Source organism: Hyla sarda, chromosome 1, assembly GCF_029499605.1.
Source record: "Hyla sarda isolate aHylSar1 chromosome 1, aHylSar1.hap1, whole genome shotgun sequence".
NCBI lineage: Eukaryota > Metazoa > Chordata > Amphibia > Anura > Hylidae > Hyla > Hyla sarda.
In genome coordinates, this window is record NC_079189.1 from 380,106,608 (window position 1) to 380,119,599 (window position 12,992).

At 40.9% G+C, this 12,992-nt stretch overlaps 1 protein-coding gene across 4 annotated transcripts in view; it reads left to right on the top strand.

Annotated features, from left to right (window-relative positions):
* LOC130275885 (G-protein coupled receptor 54-like) overlaps positions 1-11,140 on the top strand; it is a 218,165-nt gene extending 207,025 nt beyond the window's left edge. For all 4 annotated transcript variants that reach the window (XM_056524506.1, XM_056524507.1, XM_056524490.1 and 1 more), the window contains one exon: positions 10,651-11,140. In XM_056524506.1, coding sequence (XP_056380481.1) covers positions 10,651-11,001 — 351 coding nt within the window. In that variant the 3' untranslated portion in view covers positions 11,002-11,140. The remainder of the gene's footprint in view (positions 1-10,650) is intronic.
* Positions 11,141-12,992: the final 1,852 nt, after the last annotated feature.

A 12,992-nucleotide genomic window follows, 5' to 3' on the forward strand; every position in this document is an offset into this window, starting at 1 on the left:
CCCCAGCCAATGTAGTATGCCTCCGGCTGTTGCATAACTACAAGACCCAGCATGCCCTTCCGCTGTCCGTACATGCTGGGGGTTGTAGCTTTTGCAACAGCTGAAGGCACACTGGTTGCAAAACACTGAGTTTGTTACCAAACTCGGTGTTTCACAACCTGTGTGTCTCCAGCTGTTGCAAAACTACAACTCCCAGCATGCACTGATCGACCGGACATGCTGGGAGTTGTAGTTTTGCAACAGCTGGATGTTTCCCCCCCCCCCAATGTGAACGTACAGGGTACACTCACATGGGCGGAGAATTACAGTAAGTATCCGGCTGCAAGTTTGAGCTGCGGCAAATTTTCTGCCGCTGCTCACACTGCCAGCGAGAAACTACTGTGAACCCCCGCCTGTGCGACTGTACCCTAAAAACACTACACTACACTAACACAAAATAAAATAAAAAGTAAAAAACACTACATATACACATTCCCCTACACAGCCCCCCTCCCCTCCCCAATAAAAATGAAAAAATGTCTGGTACGCCACTGTTTCCAAAACGGAGCCTCCAGCGGTTGCAAAACTACAACTCCCAGTATTGCCAGATAGCCACTGACTGTCTAGGCATGCTGGGAGTTTTACAACAGCTGGAGGCCCCCTGTTTGGGAATCACTGGCGTAGAATACCCCTATGTCCACCCCTATGCAAGTCCCTAATTTAGGCCTCAAATGCGCATGGCGCTCTCACTTTGGAGCCCTGTCGTATTTCAAGGCAACAGTTTAGGGCCACATATGGGGTATCGCCGTACTCAGGAGAAATTGGGCTTCAAATTTTGGGGGGTATTTTCTGCTATTACCCTTTTTAAAAATGTAAAATTTTTGGGAAAACAAGCATTTTAGGTAAAAAAATAATATTTTTTTTACATATACAAAAGTCATGAAACACCTGTGGGGTATTAAGGTTCACTTAACCCCTTGTTACGTTCCCTGAGGGGTCTAGTTTCCAAAATGGTATGCCATGTGTTTTTTTTTCTGTCCTGGCACCATAGGGGCTTCCTAAATGCGGCATGCCCCCAGAGCAAAATTTGCTTTTAAAAAGCCAAATGTGACTCCTTCTCTTCTGAGACCTGTAGTGCGCCAGCAGAGCACTTTTCACCCCCATATGGGGTGTTTTCTGAATCGGGAGAAATTGGGCTTCAAATTTTGGGGGGTATTTTCTGCTATTACCCTTTTTAAAAATGTAAAAATTTTGGGAAACCAAGCATATTAGGTAAAAAAAAAAATTTTTTTTTACATATGCAAAAGTCGTGAAACACCTGTAGGGTATTAAGGTTCACACTACCCCTTGTTACGTTCCTCGTGGGGTCTAGTTTCCAAAATGGTATGCCATGTGTTTTTTTTTTGCTGTTCTGGCACCATAGGGGCTTCCTAAATGCGGCATGCCCCCAGAGCAAAATTTGCTTTCAAAAAGCCAAATGTGACTCCTTCTCTTCTGAGACCTGTAGTGCGCCAGCAGAGCAATTTTCACCCCCATATGGGGTGTTTTCTGAATCGGGAGAAATTGGGTTTCAAATTTTGGGGGGTATTTTCTGCTATTACCCTTTTTAAAAATGTAACATTTTTGGGAAACCAAGCATTTTTGGTAAAAAAATAAATTATCTTTTTTTACATATGCAAAAGTCGTAAAACACCTGTGGGGTATTAAGGTTCACTTTACCCCTTGTTACGTTCCCTGAGGGGTCTAGTTTCCAAAATGGTATGCCATGTGTGTTTTTTTGCTGTCCTGGCACCATAGGGGCTTCCTAAAAGTGACATGCCCCCCAAAAACCATTTGTCGCTCCTTCCCCTTCTGAGCCCTCTACTGCGCCCGCCGAACAATTAACATAGACATATGAGGTATGTGCTTACTCGAGAGAAATTGGGTTTCAAATACAAGTAAAAAATTTCTCCTTTTTACCCCTTGCAAAAATTCAAAAATTGGGTCTACAAGAACATGCGAGTGTAAAAAATTAAGATTTTGAATTTTCTCCTTCACTTTGCTGCTCTTCCTGTGAAACACCTAAAGGGTTAATACACTTACTGAATGTCATTTTGAATACTTTGGGGGGTGTAGTTTTTATAATGGGGTCTTTTATGGGGTATTTCTAATATGAAGAACCTTCAAATCCACTTCAAACCTGAACTGGTCCATGAAAAATAGCGAGTTTGAAAATTTTGTGAAAAATTTCAAAATTGCTGCTGAACTTTGAAGCCCTCTGATGTCTTCCAAAAGTAAAAACTCATAAATTTTATGATGCAAACATAAAGTAGACATATTGTATATGTGAACCCAAAAAAAAAATATTTTGAATATCCATTTTCCTTACAAGCAGAGAGCTTCAAAGTTAGAAAAATGCTAAATTTTCATTTTTTTCATCAAATTTGGGGATTTTTCACCAAGAAAGGATGCAAGTTACCATAAAATTTTACCACTAAGTTAAAGTAGAATATGTCACGAAAAAACAATCTCGGAATCAGAATGATAACTAAAAGCATTCCAGAGTTATTAATGTTTAAAGTGACAGTGGTCAGAATTGCAAAAAACGCTCCGGTCCTTAAGGTGAAAAAGGGCTCGGTCCTTAAGGGGTTAAATGTAAACCAAAGACCCTCCCTTAGGGGCTGAGCACCCAATCAGGTACATACCTTCCTAGATACAGATGCTTCAATGGTCTTGTTGTTACTGTGCTCACCTCTGTGCCGGAAACAGCATCACTAACAACAATTTTAGGGGAACCCCCCCTGGGGGAACCCTTAAACTAAGTACCCCCCAATATTAAAATGTACCTTTTATTAATCCATTTAAAATGTAAACTGTGATATACATCATTGTATGGTTCTACAAGTTGGTGTAATGACACCACCACTAACTTTAAAACCACAGTTGCCAACGGGCTCCTTAACTCCTGTGCTTGTCTTTTATAAGCTCTTGAATACTACAGAGTGAGCATTGATTGATAGCTCAGTCTTCCACCTGTTAGGAGCTGGTGGCGACTGCTAATTAAAATAACCAAATATTAGCCAGCCCTTCCAACGTTTCACTGGCACCCCAGCTTCGTCAGGAAAGGATGAGCCACCAGACTTTCCTGACGAAGCTGGGGTGCCAGTGAAACGTTGGAAGGGCTGGCTAATATTTGGTTATTTTAATTAGCAGTCGCCACCGGCTCCTAACAGGTAGAAGATTGAGCTATCAATCAATGCTCACTCTGTAGTATTCAAGAGCTTATAGGATCATAATACTGTAATAAGACACAGAGTTAGATAATTAGTGAGGACACGGAGGGGAGGGGGGCCGGAAGATATGGGATAATGGAGAATAGGGGTAAAGGGAATGGACCAATTAAAGACAGACTAACTAAATAAAAGGGGTGACGGATTAAACCTCATTAAGGCTCAATAAAGTTTAAGTCTTAGTGTTTTTTCTGTGATTTTTTTCAAGTATATTCCTGTATTAAATTGATCTTATATTGATGCCCCTCATTCCCAAGTATGCCAGATTTACTGCCCATGCAAATCATTATTATATACAATATATTCACTGATATTACCTTCCATTTGTAAAAGCAATGGAAGATTGAAATGTACTTTTCCATATAATAATAATATAGAAAGACATGTTACTATGTTGTGGATGAAAAGCAGAAAAAACCCTTGGAGAATGGTGCTGCAGACTCTTGTGGAAGGATGAGGCAGATGCCAGAAGTAGTAAATAAAAGTCCTCAGCAGGACACTTTATTGAATAAAATAATAAATGGACAAGATTACGCCTTTCGGGAGGAACCCTCCCTTCCTCAGATCAGGGTAAGGTAATGTCAATGGTAACGGCACCAAAACAAAGGGGAGGGGTGTACAGTCTCACGAAAAAAAGACACCAAATATCTCATCTTGAGCATCAGACACTCAAAAAGCTAACTGAGAATCATGACATTGTGATCCGACCAGAAGAAAAAGGGGGAGGGGTGGTCATTTTAAATACAGAAGAATACATCAAGGAGGCCAATAGATTACTTACTGACCCCAAGTTCTACAAAATTCTACCCTCGGACCATAATAAGAAATACACTGACGAATTGAAAATATTGGTCAATTAAGGTTTCAATATGGGCATTTTAAACAAATCCGAAAAAGATTTTATCCTCATTCATGAACCTGCCTTGCCTATTTTTTTTACTATTTACCAAAGGTACATAAAAACACTGAAAATCCACCAGTCCTTCCTATTGTATCCGCTATAGGCTCCGTGTGCTCCAATTTATCGCATATCTAGATTTACTGCTGCATAAATATGTTTTTAATCTGACATCTTATCTCAAAGATACTACTGATTTTATTTTGTTCATTTTAAAAGCAGAATGGAAGACTGAATATCTATTGGTCACAATGGATATTACTTCCTTATACACTGTGATTGACCATGATCAGTGGATTAATGCGGTGGCCTATTTCCTTAATAATGACCCGACCTCACCCAGGCACAGCATGATTTTATCCTTAAAGGTCTCCACTATATTTTAAAGCATAATTATTTCTAATTTCAAAAATGTATTTATGCACAGCATACAGGCACCGCAATGGGGTCTCCAGTGGCACCAAGTTTCGCCAATTTATTTGTGGGCCTGTTTGAGGAAACCTTCATCTATCCACATCATTTATTTCAACATTGTGTATATTTTAAATGTTTTATTGATGATATTTCCTTTATTTGGAATGGGTCTACTGTTTTACTTGATACATTTTTATGCCTTCTGAACAATAACACCTGGGGTCTCCCTTTTACATTGTTACGCCGAGCGCTCCGGGTCCCCGCTCCTCCCCGGAGTGCTCGCAGCGTCCTCTCATTCGCAGCACCCTGGTCAGACCTGCTGACCGGGTGCGCTGCGATATTACTCCCAGCCGGGATGCGATTCGCGACGTGGGACGCGCCCGCTCGCGATGCGCATCCTGGCTCCCGTACCTGACCCGTTCCCCGTCTGTGTTGTCCCGGCGCGCGCGGCCCCGCTCCTTAGGGCGCGCGCGCGCCGGGTTTCTGCAATTTAAAGGGCCACTGCGCCACTGATTGGCGCAGCAGGCCTAATCAGTATCCTCACCTGTGCACTCCCTACTTATACCTCACTTCCCCTGCACTCCCTCGCCGGATCTTGTTGCCATTGTGCCAGTGAAAGCGTTTCCTTGTGTGTTCCTAGCCTGTGTTCCAGACCTCCTGCTGTTGCCCCTGACTACGATCCTTGCTGCCTGCCCTGACCTTCTGCTACGTCCGACCTTGCTCTTGTCTACTCCCTTGTACTGCGCTTATCTCAGCAGTCAGAGAGGTTGAGCCGTTGCCGGTGGATACGACCTGGTTGCTACCGCCGCTGCAAGACCATCCCGCTTTGCGGCGGGCTCTGGTGAATACCAGTAGCAACTTAGAACCGGTCCACCGACACGGTCCACGCCAATCCCTCTCTGGCACAGAGGATCCACCTCCAGCCAGCCGAATCGTGACATACATACAATGTTTTCAGTGACAACGCAGAATTTTTAGATGTTGTTGTTTTTCACAGTGGCAAAGGATATTTAAACACTAAAACAGCTACCTGGATTTTACCAGCTCACATTATAAAAAATGGCTCATAAATGTACCCTATGGGCAATTTAAACGCATTAGGCGTAACTGTTACAATTTTAATGATTTTAAAGATCAAAGTGATATTTTAAAAGGAAGGTTTAAGGCGAAGAAATATCCAAAGGCCATTGTGAAACCACGAATAGTGAAAAAAACTGGTCGATAAACTTTATTACCACCTACACCAAGGAACACAAACATATTAAAGACATCCTGCACAATCAGGGCCTATCCTTATGAACGACCCCTTTTTACGAGTCCCTCTCCCCCAGAAACCTGGTGTTACGTTTAGGAGAGGCAAAATACTCCGTATTATTATAGCCCCAGTAGACTCAGAACCCACAACCCCCAACCCGTGAGTTTTCTCTCGACCTCAGGCTCCTATAGATGTGGGCATGTCTGTTGCAAATGCTGTGCTAATCTGAACCACCGCACTAAAACCTTCTCATCTAGAACCACGGTAGAGACTTTTCAGATTAAAATACTGCTAAATTGTTCTTCTCAATATGTGGTATACCTCCTAGAATGCCAATGTGGTAAACAATATGTGGGAGAACCATTAGGTGCGAGAAAGAATAACGAAGCACAGAAACAATGTCACCAATGGCTTTCTCCTGCATAATGTTTCCAGGCATATAACTCAGCATCATGGCCAAAACTTTAATGTCATCTCCATTACCCCTATAGAAAGTATATCCAAGGATAACCCACATAGGTCCAACACCCTCCGTAAGAGAGAGAACTATTGGATATACAAACTTCAAACCCTGGTTCCCACAGGCCTCAACAAAATGATTGAATGCTCCCTATAGTCATGTCAATTATTTCATTGGCACAGTTGGTTTTAACTGGACTCTGTTATTTTTTTTATCATTAATATTATTTTATTATATTTTTTATTATTACTAATATAATTATTATACTATTTATATTTTAATTCTGAGTCCTGTACATATTTATATGTTTACTATGTACTGCTTATGATACAATTATGCATACTTTTATTCATGCACATTTCCCCTCCTGCCCAGAATGTAATTGGTACCATTCTACCATATTTTTATCTTTTTCACACATGTATACTGCTCTTATATTCGACTGTTGTATACCTTGGCCTATTATACTGGCACTACATATATCTAATACTCCAACTCCTTACACTCATGCTATGGGGTCAATGAAATTTACTACCTTAACTATGTTGGCATTATACGCCTCTGACTACTCTCTGTCCTATCTTACATTCCAACCCCCCAACCCCTCCAAGACACTTGAGTAAGTTCCCTGTAGCGCGATCACAACACAGACAGCGCTATCCAAAAATGACTCACACTGACAAGCGAGTTCAGACCATGCAATCAGCTGATTGGCCGAGGGACAATCACGTGACCACACAGCGTAACGAAGTGTCCTGAGCAACCAGCCTGACTCTGCTGCGCTCCACACAGGGATCGCATTGTTTACACCATTCACACTCCGCAGCGACCACTTCCGGCCCACTGGGGTTCTACAGCAGTTGCTAATTATGTCAAGCATAGGATCTTGTATAAATATGTGGCATTTTTTACTTGATATGTATTTTAATGTATACTTATGCTGTGTATTCTATGCTTTTGTTGTTTTGTATATTTTACTTGATTTTAACTTCATAATGTACACCCCTCCCCTTTGTTTTGGCGCCCATTTCTGGGCTATATAAACCTGTTACCATTGACATTATCCTGATGCGAGGATGTGAGGTTCCTCCCAAAACGAGTAATCTTGTCCGTTTAGTATTTTATATAATAAAATGTCCTGCTGAGGACTTTTCTACTACTTCTGGCATCTGCCTCATCCTTGCACAAGAGTCTGCAGCACCATTCTTCAAGGTTTTTTTCTGCTTTGCATTCGCAATTCACTCCCAGGATGACTGTTGTCTTCTCCTGCAACCCACTGGCATAGCAGCGACTCGCACCACTGATACCCCCACTAAATTGTGGGTTACATGTGCATTTATATTCATTCTAAGGTGAGCGGCCATCTATAAGCTCCGTGGAGTTGCCCCCCACTCACCATCCGATATCTTAGAGGTAATACACGAGGTGCCGTCCGTTGGTCCTTTTTCTTTTTATTTCTACAGAATGTTACTATGTTCGATGTGTCACTATGTTTAAATGTAGCAGAAAATCTGCAGCATTTCAATAGCAGCAAAGTAGATGAGATAAAAAAAAACAATCTCAACCACACGCTGTGAAAAAGATCCACCAAAATCCATCAATATCCATAGCCAAGAGACCCTAGCCAACTTGCCCATTACAAATCTGCAGTAAATCTACTACAAAATCTTCAGTGGATTACACCTAACGCACTTTAAAAAATCTGCAGCATTTCTGCTACAGAAGGGACATGCAGCAGATCTTACAATTAAAATAAATGGTATACATGGTCATGCTCGAACATGTGGTCCCATCCTGATGGGACACTTTCTTTAACCCCTAAGGACATGTACTTTAAATGGATGGTGCTGCAGGCTGGAACTTAATACACAGTGTCAAACATTTACGGCATGGTTATGAAGTGAGCAGCAGAAGGAGACATATAGCTAATTAGAGACATCAGCGATCATGATGTTCACTATTTACGCTTAAGATGCTATGATTGGCATTGGTTATAGGAAAATAACAGATTCCGGTGGGTTGGGAGCTCATCAGACCCTGGAGTGCAATCCTGTGCTGAGGGATTGTTCCTCTTGTATGGTCTGCCTAGGCAGGCTGTATAAGAAGACTGACGATAGAACTGATCAGTACAATGCCCCAATATAAATTTTAATCACCCCCTTTTTCCATAAAAAGAAATAAAAGATTTTGAGGCTGCAGGAAACCTTTCTCACATAGGACAGCAGTAAGCCTGTTCCGATGGAAATTATTGTGACTGAGAAAGGCTTACTGCTGCCTTAACCCCATAAAGGGGTACCCCCGTGCCCCAGCGTTCTGAACATTTTGTTCAGAACGCTTGGAGTGGGCGGCTGTGATCGTGACATCATGGCCACGCCCCTTGCGACATCAGAGCACTCCCCTTCCATTCATGTTTATGGTAGGGGGCGTGACGGTCACCACGTTCCCTGCCATAGAGATGAATGGAGGGTGTGTGGTGTTACTTCACAAGGGGGCATGGCCTTGATGTCATAATCATGGCCGCCTGCTCCAAGCGTTCTGAAAAAAATGTTCAGAATGCCGGGGAACAGGAGTACCCCTATAAGGACTGAGTGAATTTTTGTTTTTGCTCTCCATTTAAAGGAGCATACCAGCAAAAGTTAACTTATCCCCTATCCACAGGATCTCCGGGACAGGACCCCGGCTCACTCAGGTAGATGGCACATGCTCCATTCATTTTTATGGGAGTGTGGGTGAGTGCTGTACTCTTTGGCGCTCCCATAGAAATGAATGGATCGTGTGCCGTCTTTAGCACACGCTTCTCTCTAAGCATCGGGTCCTGTCCATGAGATCTCGGGGGTCCCAGCTATCAGCTACTTATTGCAGATCCTGTGGACAAGTTAGTTTTTTCATCTACACACTGAAATTGAAAAAAATGCTATTTTGAAAATGTAAGGTTTTTTATTTTATTTTATGCCAATTACTATGGTCAAACTAACATGTTATCTTGACTCTTTAGATCTGTATTTTTTTTTTATTGCCCTTTTATGACCCCTATAAAAAAAATCCATATACTGGGCTGTTTGAGGGCTAATTTTTTGCTCTGTGATCTTGATTGGTACCATTTTGGTATTGATCAGACTTTTTGGTTACTGTTCATTTCAATGATTCTGGGATGTGATAAAGAAATAAACGCAACTCTGGTGCTTGTTGTTCTATGTTTACGCCATTCACCATGTGATTTTGTTAATATTATATTTAAATAGTTCGGACATTTCTGCTTGTGGTGATACCAACTATGTTTATGAGTTTATGAAAAAGGGAGTGATTTCAAATGTCATTATAGAAGAGGGTTAATTTATATAGGGGTTAACGCTATTGTTTTTTTCTTACACTTTATTTTTTACATTTATTAAGGGACTTGTATGAGACATAATTAGATGGCTCACACAGATCATTGCAGTACCTATGAACTGCACTGATCCATAAAATTTGCGCTGTATTGCTAGAGCCTGCCACAGGTTCTAATAATAATATGAACAGATCGCCAGCCACGGAGGCTCAAATAAAAGCTATGTCTGCCAGGACAATGTTTTCGACCCACTGTACCACCAACGATACTTGTAACCTGCATCTAATTCCGCTGTCAAGTTGTATTTAAAGTTTTAATAGTCAACTGCAGATATCACCGCATTATGGCTATTAGAGGCGGCCATAAGCTATTGAAATCAGCTGGGGGTTGCTGGCTAGGGAGGAGGTTTGAGCCAGGAGACTGCTCCTTACAGGCTTAACAGCACCATGACGGATAGATCCATCATTGGTTGCCAAGAGGTTATAATCTATGGAGAAATAATATGAGCTTTCACTCTTTACATCAATGATCTGGTCCTCAGCAGACAGAAGAGGAGGGGGATAGGAGCTCTTCCTTCAGAGAGTGTGACGCAGGTCACGGCTACAAGCCTAGCTAATAATGGATTTTTGCACTATGGCTTATAACATTATGTTTGTAAGTTGCTTTGTTACTTTTTGAAACCATAGACAGCTTCTTAAAGGTTAAAACTTGCCTTTAATCATGCTTCTCACATTATATTAAAATCTTTTAATTTTAGCAATTTCTTAAACATAATGCCAATATGGGTAGTTGCTTATTTACAAGCTAAATCCTAAAAATAAACTAATAAATAGTTAACAAAGGATCTCAGTTTACATTTTGCATGTTGCTTTTTTAAAGGCATCCTTTTACAGACATCAAAATGACAGTACCTTGAAATGCAGAACAGGTCAATTCATCTAAATAAGGATGAACTGCAATACCTAGCCCATCCCATATAATATAGCTCATTGCTTTGCTACTTGTCATTATTGTCCTGAAGACCTTTCTATTTTTTGTCTCCTTTAGATTCAGCTCTTGATAGAGAGATCTGAGGCAGTACGGGCAAAGATATCCAAGATGGTGGTGGTAATAGTTCTACTCTTTACCATCTGCTGGGGACCCATCCAGCTCTTCATTTTGTTTCAAGCCTTTGATTCAAATTTTCAGAAAAGCTATGAAACCTACAAGCTAAAAATTTTTGCCCATTGTATGTGTTATTCCAATTCATCTGTCAATCCTATAGTGTATGCTTTCATGGGGGCTAACTTCAGAAAGTCTTTTAAGAAAGCATTTCCTTTCATTTTCAAGCCAAAGGTCGAGTGCATTACCAGGGCTGCGAGAAATACGGAGATGCACTTTGTGTCATCAGGAACCTGAGAAATGTACAATAATAACCAGTTCTTAACATTGCAATTAGCACCGTTGTATTGTGGTGGCCAAAACTGTACTTTATGTGTTTTCTGTTTATTTATATATATTTATGTTTAAGGTATGAGTAGTCATGGTTGCACACACACTTTGTAAGCATTGTATTTTGTTTCAGTTATTGAAAGTATTTATTAAATCCATGTGTTGTCCTTATAGCACAATTGGAAAGTGATGTACCGTATGTTGAATGGTGATTAATTCATTCATCCAATCCATAAAAATAGTGCAACGTTTCAACCTACCCCGTGTCTACAATTTAGGAGGTCACCATTAGTGATTTCCCCCTGCTAAGGGTGGTTACATAGTGACATCACATGTCAACAATATATAAATATTATGTGATCAACAGTAGTAAAGGAGCATTTAAAAAGCATTACTTATGTACCATTATAAGAGGTCAATGACCATTTATACATCAATATCCACAGAGTAATCATATCATACAAACATATTCATATCAATAAAATTACTGGGAGTTACATTCATTTACATTGGTAGATATTCACCACTCCATATAAATATCGGAAAGAGAGCACATTATTTGATGTATCACATGATACAGCTGGGTCAAAGAAGGGTCCGATTACTAGTCATCACAGCCATGCATGCACACTTTATCAAGATATGCAGCACCTTCCATATTTAGTCTGGGAATACCCCATAGAAAATAATGGTATCTTAAATGGAAAGGAAAACCTTATAACCAGCATATATCATACGTCTGGGAGAATCCAACTATAGCTAGACTAATTGAATTACTGGGTGGAAAAAATACATATATAACAATAAGAGTCTGGTATATTTTCCACTATATAGCATTCCGAGTGGACATCCGTCATAAATCACGGCCGTTTGTCTATTTGTCTACATATCAGACTGCATATTCAAAGTGCTGCTATTTCTAAGAGCATTGGAGAGATATTGCAGGAGATAGTCAGGAGGTAGGCTGGAGGTGGATACAATCTAAAAAAAGGGAAGATTTGTTTGTTTTTAAAAAATTTCCTCTTTGAAATGGCAAACTTGGTTCAGTGCATGAATTGTTGTGCATTTATTTCATGTCCCACTCTTTGGAGGTTTGGATGCTGTCAGATCTGTAGACAGTTCTCCTTACTGCAACAGGAAATTGCAAATTTAAAATCCGAGATATTTAAAATATCTGTTAAACAAAACTCAGGCTGGGACTGCTATAATGCCACTGCCACAGAGGACTCCTAGAAATGGCAGATGGGTTATTGTAGATTCTGGAAGACTAAGAGTTGTGGATAGAAGACATGTCCCACAGTCCTTGGTTCTCCATAATTCATTTGCAGCACTCTCAGAATGTAAGGGCAACATGGATATCGGCTCAAGCACAGAGGGTGAGGAACCATCGACTCCTATGTCTAATGTAAGCAAGACTGCAGCAAAGGACAAACAAAGATAAAGTGAAGTCTGAAAGGAAGCAGCTGTTGCTGGGTGATTCAATCATAAGAAGTGTGGAGCTTAAGGAAAATGGTTTTGTGAGATGTCTCCCAGGTGCTGCTGCTAGAAGAGATAGAAGACGTTCTCTTAATATTGCTAAAGGGTAGCTCCCACCAAGTACTATATAATCTAATATGTCCCTACCTAGTAGTAATCTAGCCCTAACCCCCTACCTGGCTTAAAAAAATGTTTTTTAATCGCTTTAATAGAGCAGATTTAGTGCTTCTAAATCTGCTCTATAAAGCAGGGCAGGAAGCAGTGCTTCCCAACAGGCGCGGCGTCACTGATGCCTTGCTGGGCGCTTGCTTCCGCCCTCACATCGTCTATGCATGAGTGTTATTTATCTAATAGGGTGCCTCCAGCTGTTTCCAACTACAAATCCCAGCATGCCATGATTGCTATTAGCTGTCAGGCCATGCTGAGAATTGTAGTTGTGAAACAGCTGGAGGCACCCTATTGTCTAATGTCAGAGTGTCATA